Below are 19,882 nucleotides of genomic sequence, written 5' to 3' on the forward strand. Positions count from 1 at the left end.
ATGGCTGGATGGCATTGCTGACTCGATGGATGTGAGTCTGAGTGAACTCCAGGAGTTTGTGATGGACAGGGAGGCCTGGCGTGCTGCGATTCATGGGGTCACAAAGAGTCGGACACGACTGAGCGACTGAACTGAACTGAACTGAACTGAAGGATTCTGTTCTTGATGCTGAGTCAAAGCTATGAACACATAAATAAAACACATATTTTGATTAATCATATGACTGAATTATATTTCAATAATCTGCTGCTGCTGCTAAGTCACTTCAGTGGTGTCCGACTCTGTGCGACCCCATAGATGGCAGCCCACCAGGCTCCACGGTCCCTGGGATTCTCCAGGCAAGAACACTGGAGTGGGTTGCCATTTCCTTCTCCAATGCAAGAAAGTGAAAAGTGAAAATGAAGTCGGTCAGTTGTGTCCGACCCTCAGTGACCCCATTCATGGACCAGGCTCCTCCATCCAGGGGATTTTCCAGGCAAGAGTACTGGAGGGGGGTGCCATTGCCTTCTCCGAAATTATCTGTCTAGAAAACAATATAAAAACTTTTGTCCAATAAGGATGGAGTCAAAGAATATATTGCCAGAAAGTAGGTTAAAACTATTATAATTAATACAAATATGTTATTTTTTCTGATTTTGTAATATTTATGATAGCTGTCAACTTTTCTCTTTCTAAAAAAATTCATCTTTACACCTAATCCTGAATTTTAAATTCTACATTTTTTATTAAAGAGGACCTCCCCAAATTACATGTTTCAGGCCCCATAAAACTTAGATGTGTCTTTGTTCACACAAGATAAGTTGGCCACAATCTGCTCTCAAGTAGGTACAGTGTCCTGGAACTGTCTGTGGTGCTAGAGCCAAGTTCACTCAGCTCTCTCCATGGTACTAACTGCACTGGCCCTGCCTGTGCCAGTTGCTTGTGCTGGAAAGCAGAGTCAGGATTACCAACTGAGATCAAGGTTAATGCATAGGAATGGATGTTTCTGCCCATGGGGAGAGTGTCTAAAGAGAATAAGGTTGAGGATAAAACCACAGAAAATTCCCAAGTGTCAGGGAAACTCAAAAGACAGGAGGTCCAAAAAATATCAGCGCAAGGAAAACATTGACCACCCAGCCATGCCTGCGTCTAGATCAAGTGCAGAGAGGAGGGACCCGGGATGAGGGAGGAAGGGATGTCTGTAAGGGGAAGAGAGAAGAGAGTGACTTAGTGGGGTGGCCTGGGAGAAAGTCCTGAGCTCCAGAACAAAGATGCTTCCCACCAAGTTTGTGGGGGATAAGCCAGCTAAAGCTGAGGCATCACTCCCAATCCCTAAGAGAGTCTATGTGAGTCAGAATAAAAGATGTGAGTGATGATTTTATACACGTCTTCTGGCATCCACGAGTGTATGTGGCTCTCAGGCCATTGTTTTGCTTTTGTTTCTGCTTGGAAATGGGCTCTCAGTTTCTTTGACAGTTGGGGTTGTTTGAACAGTGAGAGGTCAGTGTTCAGCCTGCTTGAATGAACTTCTTCCAGCTTCACCAGCTGAGACTGAGCCCTCTAAGGATCTGAATGCTGCTGTGTGGCTTGTGATCTAGCAGGCAATGGAATATTAGGAGCCAGTCAATTTCCATGAGAAATACTCAAAAAGGGACAAAATCAGGGCCAGGGTGAGTTAGGGCTGATATATGTTTTTCCTTTTTTAAATTATTATTATTATTGAAACCCATCGGTGGTGCCAGGAGGTGATGGTGGGTGAGAGGAGGCTGTCTCTCTATCTTACCCCACATATCCATCATCAACTCCCATCTCTTCCATATCATCTCAGTCAAAGCATCGTGAAGTTTGTGAAGCTTCAGACTCTTTCCCTTCACTGGGCACTGAACTGTGTCTCCACCCCCACCCCCCAAAGACACACTGAAGTCCTAACTCTAGGTACCTATCAATGTGGCATTATTTGGAAATAGGGATTTTGAAGATGTAATGAGTTAACACGAGGTCATACTGTATTAGGGCGGGTCCTAGCTGCTTTATTTTCTTCATAACATTTTCCTCTATCTGAAACTGTTTTCTTTTCTTCTCTACTTAGAATGTAAGCTCCTGAAAACAGGGCCCTCATCTCACCGGTGATGCTCACCAGTGACAGAACAGCTCCTGGCACATGGTAGACTGTCACAGAGTAATTGGTGAATGGAACGTTAGATGCTCAACAGGTTTTTGTTGAATAAATGAAAGGTACAAGCTTTATTGCCACCGTCCTCCTTCTAAAAATATTGACACCCAAAGCCTATGCTTTAGAGAAATTTAGGGAACAATTTCAAGAGGCCAAGAAAAACTATCTTCATATGAGCATTTACAAGACCACATCCTAAAAGTTAGAAGAACTTTTAGTGACTGAGTTTCACACATTAAATTCTTAATCTTTTATCTAGGATTGGGCTGGGGAGGGGGGAAGGGGACGCTGATCAGAAGAATGGCTATGACAGGCATCCACCAGAGGGCAGTCTAAGATAGTTGAGAAGTTCAGAAGCTCCTAAGTTGGGTTCACTTGAGGACAACTGACAAAAATTAAAAAACTGAAAAAAGTAAAAAAAAAAAAAAAAAAACCTGAACTACATCACCACTCTGATGATTCTCCAAATTAAAAAGAGACGAAATAACGCAGAAGCCACAAGGGCGCAGAATCCACTAGGAAATGCAGCCGTGGGAGAGAAAGAAGGATGGAGGAAACCAGAAGTGACCCAAACATACCCTCACACCTCACACTTCACATCAGAGTAGGTTCCGGTGAGTGGGTGCAAGCGGCTCCCTCAGTGCTGACTGGGGACCCTCTCGAGGTATTCTTTGGTCCAGGTTGGAGACTGCATCCTCCAGTTTGCTCTCAGTGAGATATCAATGTCATCAGTCAGCCTCCAGTTTCTACCAAGTGTGGATGAGCTCAGTGACCACCACCTAAATTCTGAAAAACCTGGGGTTTTGAGACTATGGCACAAACCACTGTTCACCAGCCAATATCCATTCTCTCTCCCCGTTTTCCTAGGGGGGCATACCATCACCCGTGTTGAAATGTGGCCCTGTGGTTAACTGTGAGCCAACGAGATGTAAGCAGATGTGAGGCTTCTTCCAAAAAGAAAATTTTAAAAACAAGAAGGAAGGACCTTTTGCCTTATTCCACTCTCCCTTGAGTCTGGAGACATCCAGATCTCCAGGAGACATTCTTGGATCATGAGGTGACCTTGAGCCTGGAAGTCTTATGCTAAGATTAGAGGAGCAGAAAGGGAGAAGCTTGAGTCCTTGGAGAGACCACACAGCCACCATACAATTCTGGAATGCCTCTTCTGGACTTCTTTGATGTGAGAAAAATTAAATTCTATCTTCTCGAAGTCACTTTTCATTGGAGTTTTTCATCTATGGCATACTGAACTCGATCCTAGTTGAGACAAAGATGGTTTTATACTTAATTGAAAATAAATGGAAAAAAAATAAAAATAAAAAAAATTAAAAAAAAATAAAAAAAAAAAGAAAATAAATGGACATCCATGGGTTGATTTTCTCTTGGAGCTTTCTGCTTTTCATCCCTAAAACAGTGACCTGGAAAGAAAAAGTCAATTAAAGTTCATGTTGTGGATGTTCCTGCTTGTCCTCCCCATAGGGGGAAGTTAATCACTGTCAAGCTTCAAGGTTTCCTAAAAGGGGCTAAGATGTTATACATTTTTTTTTAGATGTTATACCTTAACAGGTAGAACGTCTAGGAACTTCTTACAATTGCAAATTATCATGCCCTGCCTCAGACTTGGATCAGAAATTCTGGAGGTGGGCCCAGCAATCTGTATTTTATTAACCTCCTGGATGATTCTGATGCATGCTAAAACTTGAGAACCACTGAATTCCCAAAAGGAATTGCTCATACTACCAGGAGCAGAGAGCATCAACAGGAATAACTAGGGTTGAAGGTACATTTTACTGGGTTTGGGAGAAAAGAGAGCTGGAATAGTTGATATGTTGGGGGGAATGGATAGAGGAAATGGGATTTAATCAGTGTTCATCTGTACTAAGTCTTTGGGTGATCTTCACAATTGCCAAGAAATTCAAGTCTAAGATGGAATTCAAGACTTTATCTTTACTTCTTGAGTGTGACCTCTCTCTGAGAACGAAACATGTAGAGTCTCAAAGTATCATGGTCACATCGGTAAGAATATTTTCTAAGCTCTAGGAGAATCATCTGTGTGGACCTGGAGAAGGAAACAGCAGGGGTGACCCCAAACAGCAGAACCAGCCTGCACCCCAGCTGGGGCGTACCCCAGCTGGGAGACCTGGGAGCTTTTGGCAAGTAGTCTGTCTGGTTGTAGAGACCACATGCAGGTGGGTTGGGATTCATCCTTCCATTGACTTGACTTCCTCAGAGTGGCCCACCGGAACACTGGAGGGAGCTGGCTCTGCAATTGCCATAGATCTCAGGCCTGTGGTGGTAGGCATTTATTATTTCAGGACTTTTAAACACTATTTTTAAATCTAGAAATTCTCCAGATACATGAGGCTGACCTCCCCAAGGTAGAACCCAGAAAAGTCAAATTTCCAGCCTCACTGTGGAGAGAACACAGCCAGTCTGATGGACTCATGTGAGACTTTGATTCAGACGTGAGCAGCTGGAGGCAAGGGGGCTGCTGGTCACTGTGAGTTTGGCTCCCTAGCACGGAAGAGCCATGCCTGGGTTGAGAGCAGCAGTCAACAGCTCTGTCATCAGTTCCAGAAGACAGTAAGGCTTGAGACACCTTTTCTGGTTTCTCCAGCCTCAAAAGAATTCTATGAGCTGCCCAGTATTTTTTACCCTAAACTATTTTTTCTTATATATCAGCCAAAATGATATCCTGTTGTTAGAAACTAAAAAGTGTAATATAACTATGGGCATTGGAAGTCGTGAAAATCAATAGAAGCTCACGGAAATGAATTGCTTATCTGTTCTGGTCGGGCTGATGATTTGAAGAGCCCAGAAACATTAAGGGTTGGGACTCTGGCAACTTCTGATTACCTATAGCACTAATGAAGCGCTCAGTGCAGGCAATCTTTGGGGATATTCGGGGGCCACTTTCATAAAAAAAATACATATAAAGGCCATGAGGCAAGAAGGACTGTGAGGTGAGCTGCTTCCATTTCCAGGAGCCCCCAAAACATCCAAGTGACCTCAATTCCGCTCAGGTTGCATGATCCTTGCAGGTCCTTTTGAGGCCAGGACTTTACTTTCCAAGTACACTCTAAGCTCACTGGAAAAGGCCACAGGACCTTGAAGACTGGATTCCTCTGGGGGATCAGACTTCCTCCCCTTCCATCTCCCCTCCTTTCGGACCTCCACATCTGCCAATTACAGCCAACAGGAAAAATGATAAGATGTTTATTGAGTCATCTACAGCAGTTTGACATCCTTAAAATCCCGGACAAGGTTGTGAGCACAGCGGTAGCAGTGAGGTCTGTGGGGCTTATCTTTATTGTGGGAGATGAGACCCAGGCGGGTGCAACTCCCACAGCGAGCCTGAAGTCTGGGGTGCCAGTGGCGTCCCCACTCCAGCCCTCACGGGGGCAAAGCTACAGAAGACAGACATAAGACAAGACGCACAAGGCCAAGCATAGACACATCCCAGGACATCGAGTTCAGGGGAAGGAAAAAGGCAGGCACACAGCTTACTTGAAGGATGTCCCAGATCCTTGAAGGATTCTCATGGGGTGGCATGGAAACACTGACATCACCCATATGGGAGTCTCCTCATTCTCTCTCCAGAACAACCAACCAGCTGATGGGAATAAACTTGGAATTCTGTGTCCATCAGAGCCCACTGGCCTTCCCTTACCGCCCCCCCCCCCCCCCCCCCGCCCAAGTGCTGGTGGTTTTACAAATGAGGCAAAGGTTAATCCAGGAGGGCTCAAAGCAGTTGACAAACAGCATGGGGTCCCCCTTTCAGAGGTCTTCACCCCAGAAACAGCTCACATCTGTGCAGTTTCCCTTTTACACACCAAGGCATCTCATTTGAATCTCACTCTTGACCTGTGGGTCAGATTGAAAATCAGGTCCTCCCATTTCTCAGATCAAGAAGCAGAGGCCCAGAAAGGATCAGTGCTGGAGCCCAGAGCAGGTGGTGAAGCCAGGCTGGAACACAGTTCTCCCGTCATGACACCAACTCCACGCTCCTCCTGCAGTCTGGAGTCCTGACAACCTCCGTAACCAGAGCCCCTCTCCTGCGCAAGGCTGAATGTTTTCTGGTCGGAAGCTTTATTGGGTGTCTTGTTCTGGCTCATGTGCAGGGCAGGCACACACATCAGCAGGCCCATTTCCCCACTCAGGTTTGTAAAGCATCCTGGGTCCCCACATGGCACAGGCACCATGTTAAGCCCACCTGTCAGTGTTTTCTCAGCAGCCCAAGGGGGAGGCTTGACCTGCAGATCGCCAAGTTTCCTCCCAGCTCTAGTGCTCTGTGAGTCTCCCCAGAGATACATGAGGAAGGAGTCCAGGCCAAACAGCAGATCAATGGCAGAGCCAGGAGATGCCCAGGTCCCCTGTTCCCGGCTCAGAGCTCTTCCAGCAGGCATCCATGGTCACTGGGCCCCAAGTAGGAATTTATGATGAAGCACTCCCTGCTTTGACTCTAGGGTGGCCTTGAGTGGGTCAAGAGTACTCAGAGAATTACAAAGAAAGCCTCTTCAAGCTTTCCTCCCGCGAAGGGAGAGTGTCAGGTGAAGGCGGTGAGTCAGCACTCTATTGGTGGGTGATGATGGACTTGGGAGTATTTCAAGCCTTGAGCCTGGCTCCAGCTCTCTGGTCCTGTCCCCCAGGGAAGTCGGTTCAGGGAGGGGTGGGGGTTAGAGATGGAATGACTGTGGCCCACTGGGTGTGTCGAGTAGGGTCACAGAGCTGCCCATGGAGACAGAGAAGGTGGCTTGGCCTCAGGCATGGTGGGGAGTCATGAAGTCTGTCATGCTGGGAAACACCAGAGAGGCCCTGAACCCCTATACCCACACTCCAGCCCCTCACAGGCTCAGCATCCTTTACTTGGTGACCCATCTCCCCCAGGGCTGGAGTCTCTCCTAACACTGCCTGTTCCTTGATGGGACAATCATGACTGAGGATGAGAGATTTCTTTATCCCGAGGAAAACTCAGCCTCCCCTGGACGAGTTCTGTTCTTCAGGATTGCATAGAACAAAAACAGCCCCCTTCTAGAGACATGGAGTTGGATAACTCTGCTCCTCTCCAGCCTGCCCTTCCCAAGTCCCTTTAGCCCCTCATCCTTCAGCAAACACCGCAGTCTTTGCCTGGAGCCATTCCCAGTAGATAGCTGGTGTTCTGACAAGAATTTCAGAGATCCAGTGGGCTACATAAACCGTCTAGTCTTTTGGCCCATTATACAAATTCAAAAAAAAAAAAAAAAGGTCAGAGAGGGAAGGGTTATACCCAGACTTACACTATCCCCCCACTGCCGTGACCCTGAAGGACAGCTGCCTATCCTCCTGGAGCATTCAAAATACATCAACTGAGTCTGCTCACAGGGCTGGCAATCATTTGTTCAGAGAGAAAAACCAACCAACAGAAACCTGGAGCCTCTACAAGGATGTGGGCTCCAGGCTCAGGTGGCAGCATGGCATGGGGATTTGGGATGGATTTTGTTTTTGCTGTTTTGTGACAATAGATGTATAAAACCAAAGCCTCCTCTTCCATGGTGAAACAGACCTGCTGGTGGGTGTGAGGATGAAGAAATAGGGTCCATACTCAGGGGACTGCTCCTAGGATCTGGCGGTAGCCGTTGCCCACCCAGTCGTGGCACCCTGACCCGGCCGGGACACAGAGGGGTCTGCACATGGTGCTGCAGGCACCTGGCCGACTGTCCCTGGCCTGAGCCTTCCCTCCGGCCCGCCAGCTTCCACTGCAGGGTCCAAATGGAAGGGACAGGTGTCCCTTTTCTAAGAAAGGGAAAATATACAGAACTCCCCCTTCCCTCCACATGTACACAAACACGGACACTCCAGAACCAGAAGCGATACACACAACAGTGATGAGTGCCCTTCTACCACCTTGGCTTTGAACCGGAGAATTACTGGGGCACAGAGCCTGGAGAAGCCCTGGGAGCCGCCTCATCTCACAAATGCAGACACTGAGGCCCAAAACAGGGAGCGCTATGTCCATGTCCACAGTCTGAGCCCCACTGGGACAGACGCTGTGTCTCTGAATTGAAGCCTGTGAATCCTTCCAACCTGCCAGGAACAGGTCTCCCAACAGGGCCCCAAATGCAAGGTGGCCAGAGGAGAGCCCCTCAGGTAATACATGAGGCACCCAGACAGACGGAAAGGCGTCATGAGGCAGACGCAGGATGGAAGGGCCACCACATACCCCATGGCCAGCCTGAGTTGCCAAGTATGCCCAGGCAGGGCAAGCAGGCCGGTTCTCCCTCTTTACATGGGGCTCATCTCTAAAGCAAGCACTAAGCCCTTCCCCAGTCACTTCACAGACCTTGAGGAACAGGTCACTAAGCCCCCTGGGCCATCTTCCTCTTCATAAAGCCAAGCAAAGCAACATTCCCCATCCCCCCGAACTCTCCAAGCATTCCAGAACGCAACCACAAAACAAGCCCACAAAACACTTGGACAGCAACACCACAAGCTGATACAAATGAAGTGGGTCCCACATAGAGGCCATGGCACTCTAGCACTTTCCTCCACCTTCCCTGAACCTGGCTCTGCCCCGTTTTAAATTCCCAGGCCGTGGTCCAGTAACTTGCAGCTACACAGTCAGGACAGGAGTCGGGGTGCAGTCACTCCTCCCAGCAGCAGCTTCTGCTAACAGGCATGGTGGGTGGGGTTTCCCACCTCCCTCCACCAAGCCCTAGGACACACTGGTGTCCATGCTGACTCAACATCCAGAGGGAAGTCTCTGCAGAGGTCTCAGATTTCAGTAGCTAAACCCAAGCCAGAGGCTAACTAGGGCTCCTCATGGTCCATGAGGGTGAGGGGGCATGAAGGGGAGCCCCAGTCCCTGGACTTGGGCACATGGAGGTGTAAGGTGCTTCAGGATTCACAGGAAGGCGGCTGGTTCATCCTAGTAATGGCTTTGACTTCAAGAGAAATGGGAAAGGGGAGGGCTTAGGGGCTCTGTGTGGTAGGTATTGTTGGGGAGCAGTTTCTCTGAGGCATCCATCTCTCAAATTTCTGCAAGTGATGCCTGGGGACAGGAGGGGGAAGAGGGAAACTTCCAGAAGAGCCCTTGCCTACCTTGAGTCAGGGATAAAATAATGAAGGTGGGGAATGTCTTCTTTCATGGATCCCTCCAAGCTCTTTGCATCTAAATTCCACTCAGATCCACTTTTCTGGATCTTGGCAGTTTTTTCTTGGGCCAAATGAAAAGCTCCAGAACTTTTCTCTGGCCTTAGCCCTACATCCAAACTGAAGTCTCTGAATGGTAGATCCCTGGAGCTTTCCCACTGTCTGATGCCCAGGAGCTGGGCACCTGGGCACCTGGGCACCTGGACACTAAAATGTTGGGTGAGCATGGGTCTGCCTGTGCCAAAAAGCTGTCTGGCCATCCAAGCTGGACTTCCAGTAACCTCGGTGACTGGACCAGGCCTGCAAAGGGCCACGGGGTGGCGAGTAGACTCAAGGAGTCCACACTGAGAGTCAGACATTGCAGGGGGGAGCTGTCAGGCAGGCCCCAGCCCAAGGCCCCCAAAGCCAAGTCAGCAGCCTCAGCCCATGGGAGGCCTCCCACGCAGTGTCAGGTGGTTACTGAGGCTGGTGGGGATGGGGTGGGGTGGATCTGTGGACCTGCTTGAGATGAGCAGGGACCTTGGGGAGAGGGGGAGGGATGGGATGACTTTCCCAAAATTAAGGAGTATTTACATGTCTGGGGTCAGGGCCCAGGGGCCCACGGTGGGTGGGGCCAGCGCCAAAACAGGGAGGCTAAACAGCCGCCTGTGCCCCGCATCCTTCTCCCACCTCGGGGGGCCAGGCGCCCAGCCCGGGGCCTGCCCGAAGGGAGAGAAGAGGCACAACATGCGTGGGCCGGCGCCCCACCACAGCCCCAGCCTGCGTACAGAGGAGAGGAGGGGGCAGGGTGGGCTCAGGTGGCCAGGTTGTCGGCCGGAAGCCCAGACATGCGGATCTGGGAGCTGCTCTTGCTCAGGATGGAGAGCTGGGTGCCCCCGTTCACCCCGCTGCTGGCCAGGGATGGGTGCCGGTGCTTGAAGTCCATGGTGAAGTAGCGGTTCACCTTCCAGCTCCGCCACTTCCTCTTGATCTCCGCCTGCACCTGCGGGTGGCAACTCAGGCGGTCACTTCCGGGTGGACACCCTCTCACACCTCACCCGCCCATCTGGGCACCCTGGGGCCCCTCCCATGAGGGCATGCCCATTAACAGCAGCTTCGGATGAGGATCTCCTGGAGAGCTTTAACAACCCAGATGCCCAGACCATTCCCCTGAACCATGACACCCAGATCTCTGGGGTAGGGCTCCCACATGTTTTAAGGCTTTCTAGGGGATTCCAATATGCTGTTAGGGGTGAGGATCACTAAATAAAGCAACCTTCTGGGTGAACTCCCAACACATTGCTCTTAGTATGGTGCATGCGGGGCACATCCAGTTTCAGAGGCCACATGCCAACCTCCTCCACCCAGCACCTTTGTGTGGCACCAGTACCCACAGCCTCCAGTTCCAGCTCCCACTTCCACCGTTGGCCCTGACAAGCTGCTTGGACTACTTCTTGTTTCTACTTCTTGTTTCTCACAGCCGCTACCTGCAGGGCTCTGTCTGCCTCCTTATCTAACCCCTCTGTCGGAGAAGGTGATGGCAGCCCACTCCAGTACTCTTGCCTGGAAAATCCCATGGATGAAGGAGCCTGGTAGGCTGCAGTCCATGGGATCGCTAGGAGTCAGACACGACTGAGCGACTTCACTTTCACTTTTCACTTTCATGCATTGGAGAAGGAAATGGCAAACCACTCCAGTGTTCCTGCCTGGAGAATCCCAGGGATGGGGGAACCTGGTGGGCTGCCGTCTATGGGGTTGCACAGAGTCAGACACAACTGAAGTGACTTGGCAGTAGCAACCCCTCTGTAGGTTGTCTGAGAAAGTCTTCTTATTTCTCAGATACAAAATCAGGGGAAGCCTGCCACAGTCATGCAGCCAAGACCCAAGCGCTTGGTGCAATGACTTCTGCCCACTCTCCAAAGCCACCCACCCACTCAGCGCCCTCTCCCATCTCAGCATCTCTGTTCTGGGTTCTACTCAAAACATCATCCTAACAGGCTAAAGCAGGAGGCCTGGCAAGGGAGAATTACTAGAAGATTCCAGGCCTCTCCCCAGGATCAATCAAGTCTACTCTACAGGGGACAGGTCTGAGCAAGCAGGCTGGCATGCTGGGGCAGTGTCAAGCATTGGATGGCTCCCTTCTCAGCATCCCTGCCCAAGAGCAGCCTCATGAGCTGTAGGTACCATTTCCTGTGGCTGGTACTGTAGGTACCATTTCCTAAGGTTTGTCTTACGGTGAGCCCTCCCAGGTGGGTTTGCACTCAGAAGTTGATGCCTTTATGGGCGGATCTCTGCTCCTGAGACTGGGCCTCAGCAAAGCGGGAGGGAGTCTGGCATCAGGAAAGATGGCAGGGTTGGGGGGAGGCTGTCATCTTCCTCCTGTAGGCACTGTAAGTCTGCAGAGCCCTGGTCTAGAGGATCAACCCTGTGTGGCCAGCTGGTCATACCCCTGTCTGCTCCCCAGCAAGCTGCACCTCCACCACTAAGAAACCCAGGATCTTACTTACCTCTCCATTCAGAAAGCAATAGAGAACAGCCACCACAAAGCCCTAAGGAGAGAGAACAAACAGAACCTGAGAATGCTAGCAAGGAACCTCCCACTCGGGGTGTGGGAGGCAGCAGGAGCCGGGAGTGACACCAGGAAGCAGAGAAATAAGTGACCGAGATGCGAGCACCTGCCCAGGAGCCTGCAGTAAAGCAGTCAAAGTTCTGCTCCACTGAGATGGCCACACCCCTGAAGCCAAGTGGCTGGTGGCGGCATTCCCTCCCACCCACAACCCTGGCTTTGGATCTCACATTCCCTTGGTCAAATCCTTCCCATTCCCAAGGGCCAGCTCTGTCCCACTTTCTAGAAGAGGCCTTCCCCACATACCCCAAAGTGTTCAGGCTCCCAAGCCAGCCTGCAGGCCCCCTGAGGGCAGCACGCCTTCAGGACAGAACAGCCCTGTCTTTATCCACCACCACCTCCCCACCCCGTTGGCCAGACAGCTTCGTACATGGAACGTACGGAACACCACGTGGTTCCTGCTACCTAGTAGGTGTTTGGCTCTTCTACATATATTCTTGACTTATAGTCTGGGCATTTAGAATTCCTGTGCTGAGAGATAGGAACCCAGGCTCTGACTCCCAGTCTGGGGCTTTGCCAATAAACCCCTCAGCCTTGCCAGGCTAAGAACCTTATCAGGTAAAACAACTGAGTTAAAATGGGAGGAGGGAGAGAATCAAGTCAGATAAACAGAATAACTTCTCAACCATCAAGGTCAAATACTCCTCTAATGAGTTGGGCTTGGAAGAGGCACTGTATCCTAGGGACATTCAAAGGAGCCAACCTTGCCTTCCCTGACCCACTCATGCACCCATCTGTTCATGCACTCACTATGCATCCTTGCACTGACTCACTCTGCTTCACTCACTCATTTACAGCCCTGTCTGCTGATTCCTTCAAGAACAGACTTACTAGTCCTCCAGTTTTCTCATTCCCTGGATCACTTATTTATGTAACTGTTCATCCCCCTGTTCAGCTCATTCAGCTCCCTGGGATCAGATCCTGTGCTGGGGATCTCGACCTGGGTAACTCAGAGCTCCAGCACTCAGAGAGGGAAGTCAGATGTGGAGAGAGAGGTCTCTTGAGGACACTCCACCCATCCCCAGGGCTAATGCTGAGGGACAGGGAGCTGCTGTCTGCTGTCTCTGATGGCCCAAGGGAGGCCTGGCTCAGGACTCCCAGATGCACCAGCAACACGAAAGCACCGGCATGTGTTCTCATGGAAGCCTAGAGGGCAGAGAGTATGAAGGGCCCTCCCAGGTGTCTTCTAATCTAGTACTGTTATTCCAGAAGGGGAAACTCAGAGCTGAGTTTAGGTTAACGACTTAGGACCACCAACAAGGTAGAGGCCAGGGACCTGGCTCCCCACAAGCTCTTCCCTACACACACACACACACACACACACACACACACACACACACACACCACGCCTACCTGGAAGGAGCCCAGACCCAGCTCAAACACCAGTCTCTCCCTCTTGCTGACGTTCTCCGGGGAGAAAGCAAAGACAGTGTAGTGGATTCCAAAGAGTGGGATGAGCAGCAAGGTGGACCTGGCGAGCCGTCTGTAGGGAGAGAGCAAGCCGTCTACTCCGGGGGCCACCAGGGCCTGAGGCCGGAGCCGTGCAGGGCAGAGAACTGCAGTCCCAACCGCTCCTCTCCCCCAGCACCGGAGCCCCTGCCCATGGACACCCTCAGGATTCTCTCCCAGGGCGTGGGTCCTAGGGAAGATGGTCAACAGAGCCCCAGCTTCCAGAACTCCCTGGGAAGTTCTGGGGAGACTTCCCTCAGTCTGTGGGGTGCCCATCCCTCTAGGCCACACAGGTGTCCCGTGGAACCACTGAACGTGCACAGGTGAGTATGTGATTGACAGAAACCTCTCTGGGGAGGTATGAAGCCCTCTGGAAAAATGAAGTCAGGGCAAAATCCTGCAGTGGGATTTGGACGGACAACGTGATGCATCTTCAAGCAAAACAAATGTTTTTCACTGAAAGGAAGCTCTCTGTGCCTGGAAAGGGCAGCCCTATGGGACCACAGAGACAGTCAGCTTCTCTGAGTCTGGGGCTGGCCAGGGATGCTCATGAAGAGTGGTGGGGAGGTGCTGACCACTGGGAAGGTGTGGGCCCAGAGGGTAGAGCACAGGAGACTCATGGGAGGGATGCTAGGAAGGATTTACTGACCCTGAACGTAAACAGCCACCATCCAGCAGGAGGAACCTGCCACCTGGGAAACTGCTTCAGAGGTGGTGAAGAAGGCTGTCTGCGGGGCTGGGAGTGGAACCGGGAAGAGAAACGGCCCTAGGGACCTCACTACCTGCCTGTGGCAAGCTCTCCTGGGGTTCCTCTGACTGCAGCTGGCTCCTAGGCCCAGTGGGGTGGGACCATAGTCTGAGAGGGTGGACCGCAGAAGCCACGGGAAAATGTCAAGAGGAGGCATGGTGACACGTGCTCTTGTGGGTCCTTCCCAGGGCAGGGGGGCACCCAGAGGGTCTTCAAGAGTGGGACCCCATCTCCGCCTACCCCAGCAGACTGGTTCTCTTTGGACCTCCTGGAAGAACCGGCCCCACCCTGCAGGTGCAATGTGCCCCCTGGGGCCCTCTGAGCTTCAGCCTCACCCTCTCCTGGCAGAGCTAGTCCATGAGGTGGGCAGCAGAAGATGGGGGCAGGCCTTCAATCTGGGGCAGTTACACTAGATGCCCCTCCCTCTTCCTGACCCCAGCCTTTCTGGGAGAGACTATTCCACTGAGTGTGAGGGCTCCAGATTTTCAGGAGAAGCGGAGTCCATAGAGTCTGAGTGACGCCTACTCAGAGGGAAAGGATAGGGAAGGGGAAGAAAGAGAAGCAGAGGGGAGGTACACTAAGAAAGGGGAAGGAATAGCCCAGGGAAACCTCCAGGTGGATCATGGCTCAGTACTGGAAAAAGGCCCCTCGACTGCCCAGCACCCACCAATCTTCCACATGCTCACAGGTGGCCGGTTCTGCAGGACCTGGGGGTGCCTGGACCAGAGTGGGGGCCAACAGGATCCCACTCAGAGCCTGGCTGTGGTCTCGGAGTGTCCTAGCCTCTCACCTCTCTTCTGTCTGTCCTCTCTCAGAAGTGGCTCCTTAATGGCAGGTGTGGTGCCTCACTTATCTGTCATCTACCCTGGCCAGCACCTACCAGGCATGGGGCCCATGCTCAAAAAGTGTGTGTCCATTAAGGTACAACCACACAGGCCTGGGATGATACACCTCAGAGCCCTGAACACTGGGCATGACCTGGGAGCCCGGGTCCCGCTCACCTCCAGGCACCCAGAGCCTCACTCCAGAGGACAGCAGGGAGTGTTGGCTGAAGAATGAAAAGCAAAGTTGTCTGGAAACACAGGAACATGGACATCTTGAGGGCCCCTCTGTGACCCTGACTAAAGAAGTTACTTTAAAGAGCAGCTTAAGAAGTTGAGGAGAGAAGGCAGCCCGGCCTCCTGTGGTCCCTTTCTCCTCTCCCCAAATGGGTCTGTTTCCAGGGATCTGTCTATGCAGTTTGACAAATGAAAGTGTTAGTCGCTCAGTCATATCTGACTCTTGTGACGCCATGGACTGTAGCCCACCAGGCTCCTCTGTCCATGGGATTCTCCAGGCAAAAGTACTGGAGTGGGTTGCCATTCTGTTCTCCAGGGGAACTTGCCGATGCAGGAACTGAACCTGGTCTCCTGCACTGCAGGCAAATCCTTTACCATCTGAGCCACCAGGAAAGCCCTAGAAATCAAAAGGCCAACCCTCTCCAGCATTTGTGGTGGCAGAGGATGGGACGGGTTCAGTATGTGAGAAACACAAGCCTTCGAGCACTTCCCACCCCCTAGCATCCCAGAGTGCAACCCAAGGGCCCTGCCCTCCCTCCCCCGCAGCCCTGCGATGGCCCAGAAAGAATGAGGGACTTCTGCCAGGGACCCAGGCATCCCAATGACTCCTTCTGATAGATGCAGCAGTGGAGGTGGATGAGGAAGGCACGGGTCTCAGAGTTCGAGGACCTCTGTCCCTCAGAGCAGGGACCAGAGGCCTTGGAATGGGGACATAAGGTTTGAACCTTAGAACCCCTCCTTGGGGAGTCACATAATTACCCTATGATCTGATTAAGCCAGAGAGACAATGACACAGCCTTTAGCCTTTGTCCCCCTGCCCCAAGGAGGCACTGATGGGCAGAAGGGGCCTAAAGAAACACAAGGGAGAGCTTCCTACAGCCGAGATGACCAAATGAAGGTGGGATCCCCTACTTAAAGGGCTTTCCAAATAGGGGCTGAAGCTCCAGCTAGAGATGCCTCAGGGTCTAGTGCTTAGGACTCCCTGGGTTCAATTCCTCACCCTGCCAACCTCTGGCCTTGAGTGAGTCATTTCACCTCTCTGTGCTTCAGTTTCCTCACCTGTAAATAGAGGATAATACAAGTACCCATCTCAAGGCTTGTGTGGGGAGTAAGTCACTCTGCAGGTGAAGTGTGAGCGAGGCACCTGGGTGAGGCTCCCACCCCTTGCAGGGGGACAGTCTAAGTGAATTCAAGCTCAAGGCTCTTAGAAATCATCTAATAGCTGCAAAGGCTGAAACCCAGAGAAGTGGGGGGTTGGGGGAAGACCACACGTCGAACCAGCATCTGCAGAGGCTTCCAAGCTGTTTCCTCCTCAGAACCAGCTGCACCCCGGCTGCTCCCACGACGTCCATAGCCCCATCCCCGCCACCTCCCCTCATACCCCAGGCCACAGGGTTGCAGAGAACTCACAAGACGCACAGATGTCAACATGCAACAGCCGGGCAAGGGCTCAGGGCTGGAGGCACAGGCTCACTCCCCGCTCTCCTCCAGCCTGGGAAGACGGGAGCTCCAGGTGGAGGCAGCAGCAGCATGCGTCCCCCTCCCATCCAGCACACCCGGCCACAGCCACGCCACGCACACTTACAGAGTAATGGTGGACAGTTCTGACATCTTGCAAGAGTGCTGCTGAGCCCGCTGTGGCTTGCAGTAGCATTTCTGCACGCAGCTGCTGGGTGTGACAAGATCAGCATTTCTGTCAGCTGGGGGCATTGGGCCAGGAGAAACTGAGGTGGGGACTTAGAGTGACACGGCTCACGGGGAGGGTAGAGCAGCTCGGGGTGTAGAGATGGAGCGGGGGCGTCACATGGAGGAAGCTGAGGGCCGAGATGTGGTCAGCTCTGGACACAGAAACATACACACCCCTACATATACACGTGTGCACACAGACACACAGGCATACACGAGCACTCACACTGGGAAACCAAAAGGTGGCGGTGGGGTTCACGGGAGAACGTGTGTGTTTATAAGCCGGGCCTGGCTGGGTCTCAACACGGGACCATGAGCTGTCTCCAGAGTTAGCTCCAGGCTTGGGGCATGGCCTTGCCAGAGATCCCAAGGCAAGAGGGGCAGCTGGAAACCCCTGGAATCAGGCCAGCTGTGGGCTTGCTTGTGAAAACCAACTGGAACATCCACTGGTCATCCTCCCACCCTCTCCCTCCTCTGCCCGCGCCTTCCTCTGACAGAACCCTGAGCACCGTGGCGTGGGCCTAAGTGGAGAAGAGGTAGGATGGGTGGAGCGGATGCAGATGATAGACGCTACACACCCACCATGCAAGCTGAAACAAAATGAAAAATCCACTTTCTCAGTGGACTGAGTCACACCGCAGCAGCTCACGGGTAGGTAGCGGTTCCCAGATTGGAGGCTCTGCCAACATTGCTGAGGTTCTACTGCACAGCGCTGGCTAGACTTCTCCATAAAAGTTCAGCGGGCAGGGACTGAGGGCTGAGGGGGACACCCTTCGGGCTCTGCTCCACTGACTGCAGAAATGAGCCACCTTAAGGAGCCATCCACACGTGGGTCCAGGATGCCTGTCCAGCTCTACCTGTCCCTGGGGGAGACACAGAGCTCTGTCTCCTCAGAGACATTTCCTCAGAGAGGCTCAACTTCCATCTCTTTTAGCCCCTCTCAGTCCTGCTTACCCCTGGCTAACACTACCCATTTTTTTTTCCCATCTCTGACAAACATGTAAGAGATGGAAGAAGAGCCGTGTCGTCTTGTCAGACTGCAAAGGAGAGGCCCATTTCACACACCCTCGTCAGGCACGGTGAGGCAGAGCCCCTAGTAGCTGCTGGTGAACTGACAGCCCTGCGGGGGTCTGAAGCAAATGAGAATGGATCTGCCCAAAGAGCCCAGACCTTCGGCATTCATGGATTCGGAATGTGTGACCCCAGCTCTGTAAGAGTAAGTCTGAAGGTCCCTGACATGTAGTGACATATCGTTTAGCTGAGGTAGACATCTGAATCACACATGTCATAGATGTGGCAAGCTGAGGTCCACACAGCATCCTTGCCTCAGTCAGGTGTGTGGTTCTCCTTTAATTAACATCTTTCACTTCATGCCAGACTCTGAGGTGGGTGCTACTAGATCCTTCTACAGATGAGGGATGGTATGAGGCTCTGCTACCCAGACTGCTACATCAGTACCACCTGAGAACTTCTTAGAAATGCAGAAATTTAGAGTTTCAGACCTACTGCCTCAGAATCTGCATGTCAACAAAATCCCTAGATGATCTGCCTGCAAATCAAAGTTTCAGAACACTGTTGGGAGGAAGTCATGTATCTGAGAAGTTTCTTCACGTGCCTCAATGATTACCAAAGGTCTGTTTCGTTACAAAGAGACACATGGACACATAAGTATGTTTTTCTCAATCATTAAAAGAGTTTAATTGGATATTCAGAAATGGAAGCCATTCTAGTCTTCAAATTTATTCTCTACCTTGCCCAGATTGAAAGATTGACTACTCTCTCCTAAGGCAAGTGGCCTCACCCCTCAACCTTGGTCTGGGTGAGCCACAAAAATCAAGTCAGGGAGCCTGAGAGCCCAAACCTCACAGGTCACTTCATACACACTAGGCTTAAACTCTCACCTCTCAGAACCTTCAGCTGTTCTCCTCCAAGATCTCTTCTCCTTGAGTTTCCAAGTTTTCCCTATTCTTTCTGGGCCCTGGATACAGTAAACATAGGCCCTTCTGATTTCTTTAAATATTACTAAAGGCCATTGAGCAACAAGTAAGCTGGGAAATCACACCCCAGTAAAGATGTGTGTCTCTTCGGGGGAGGCAGGAGGGTGGATCAAAAATGACACCTGATGCCTGGGAGGGCTCCCGGGAGAAGGGATGAAGTTAAAGGACCTTCTTCCCAAACACCCTCCTTCCCCCAAACCTCCAGTGACTGTTCAAAAGGATCCAATGAAAAGAAACCGAAAGGAAAGAGGGTGGCAGAAAAGCCAGAGACAGGCACGAGAAAAATGTCCAAATCACTGAAAAGTCACTACAGTTAGTGAAAAAAAAAAAAAGAAATTCAATCAAGAGGAAGAGATTAACCTGGGTGGGCTGATCAGCTCAGTTCTGATTTGGATCCAAGGGAGGATAAGCAACTCAGACAAGGATACCGGGTGGAGGCTGCATGGAGAGCAGCATCGTCAGCCTAAATCAGAAGGCAGCAGACCCCTACAGCGGGTGCAAGAATGACACCCACATCTGGAAGTCAGGGGGCCCTGGCTCCCAGGCCTGGTTCTGCCACAGCTTTGCTGGGTGTCTGCAGGAAGGAAAAACACTGCCATCTATACCTCAGGGATGCAGCACATGGGTTCTTCAGACCTTGCTTTGGTCTCAAGCTAAATAAACCCCATGCATGTTGTAGTGCCTTTTGTATGTATGGCTGCCTGGACTGTAGCCCCCAGATATTAGACAGAGACCCCTGCAGGGGAACCTTTTATAGGCAGGATCCTTGTCTATCTCACCCTGATCCTACTGATCAGCATAATGCTAGACACACAGCAGACCCACAGAATGTCGTGACCTCGTGACCTGAATTGAACGTTCTCCATAGTGTCCCTCCTGCTGCTAAGATGCTGTCCCCCTTCAAAGCTTGGCCCAGTCCCCAGAGAAGCACTCCCCACCACACTGGCACTCCAATCAGAAGCCCAGCTCAGCAGATCTTGGAGGTTTCCCTGCCCTCCCTCATTTCCCCCCACCACTGAGGACTTGCCAGCCCCCTGTGCCTTGTGCCTAACCTGCGGC

At 51.6% G+C, this 19,882-nt stretch overlaps 1 protein-coding gene across 4 annotated transcripts in view; it reads right to left on the reverse strand.

The window, feature by feature from the left end:
• Positions 1–5,352: 5,352 nt before the first annotated feature.
• ADCYAP1R1 (ADCYAP receptor type I) overlaps positions 5,353–19,882 on the reverse strand; it is a 107,172-nt gene continuing 92,642 nt past the window's right edge. The window contains exons 15-18 of one of the 4 annotated variants that reach the window (XM_010804297.3): positions 16,726–16,806; positions 13,239–13,368; positions 11,767–11,808; positions 5,353–10,262 (exon numbers count right to left, since the gene is read on the reverse strand). In XM_010804297.3, the coding sequence (XP_010802599.1) occupies positions 10,074–10,262; positions 11,767–11,808; positions 13,239–13,368; positions 16,726–16,806 (442 nt within the window). In that variant the 3' untranslated portion in view covers positions 5,353–10,073. 4 annotated transcript variants of the gene reach the window in all.

Source organism: Bos taurus, chromosome 4, assembly GCF_002263795.3.
Source record: "Bos taurus isolate L1 Dominette 01449 registration number 42190680 breed Hereford chromosome 4, ARS-UCD2.0, whole genome shotgun sequence".
In the NCBI taxonomy this organism is placed as follows: Eukaryota; Metazoa; Chordata; class Mammalia; order Artiodactyla; family Bovidae; genus Bos; species Bos taurus.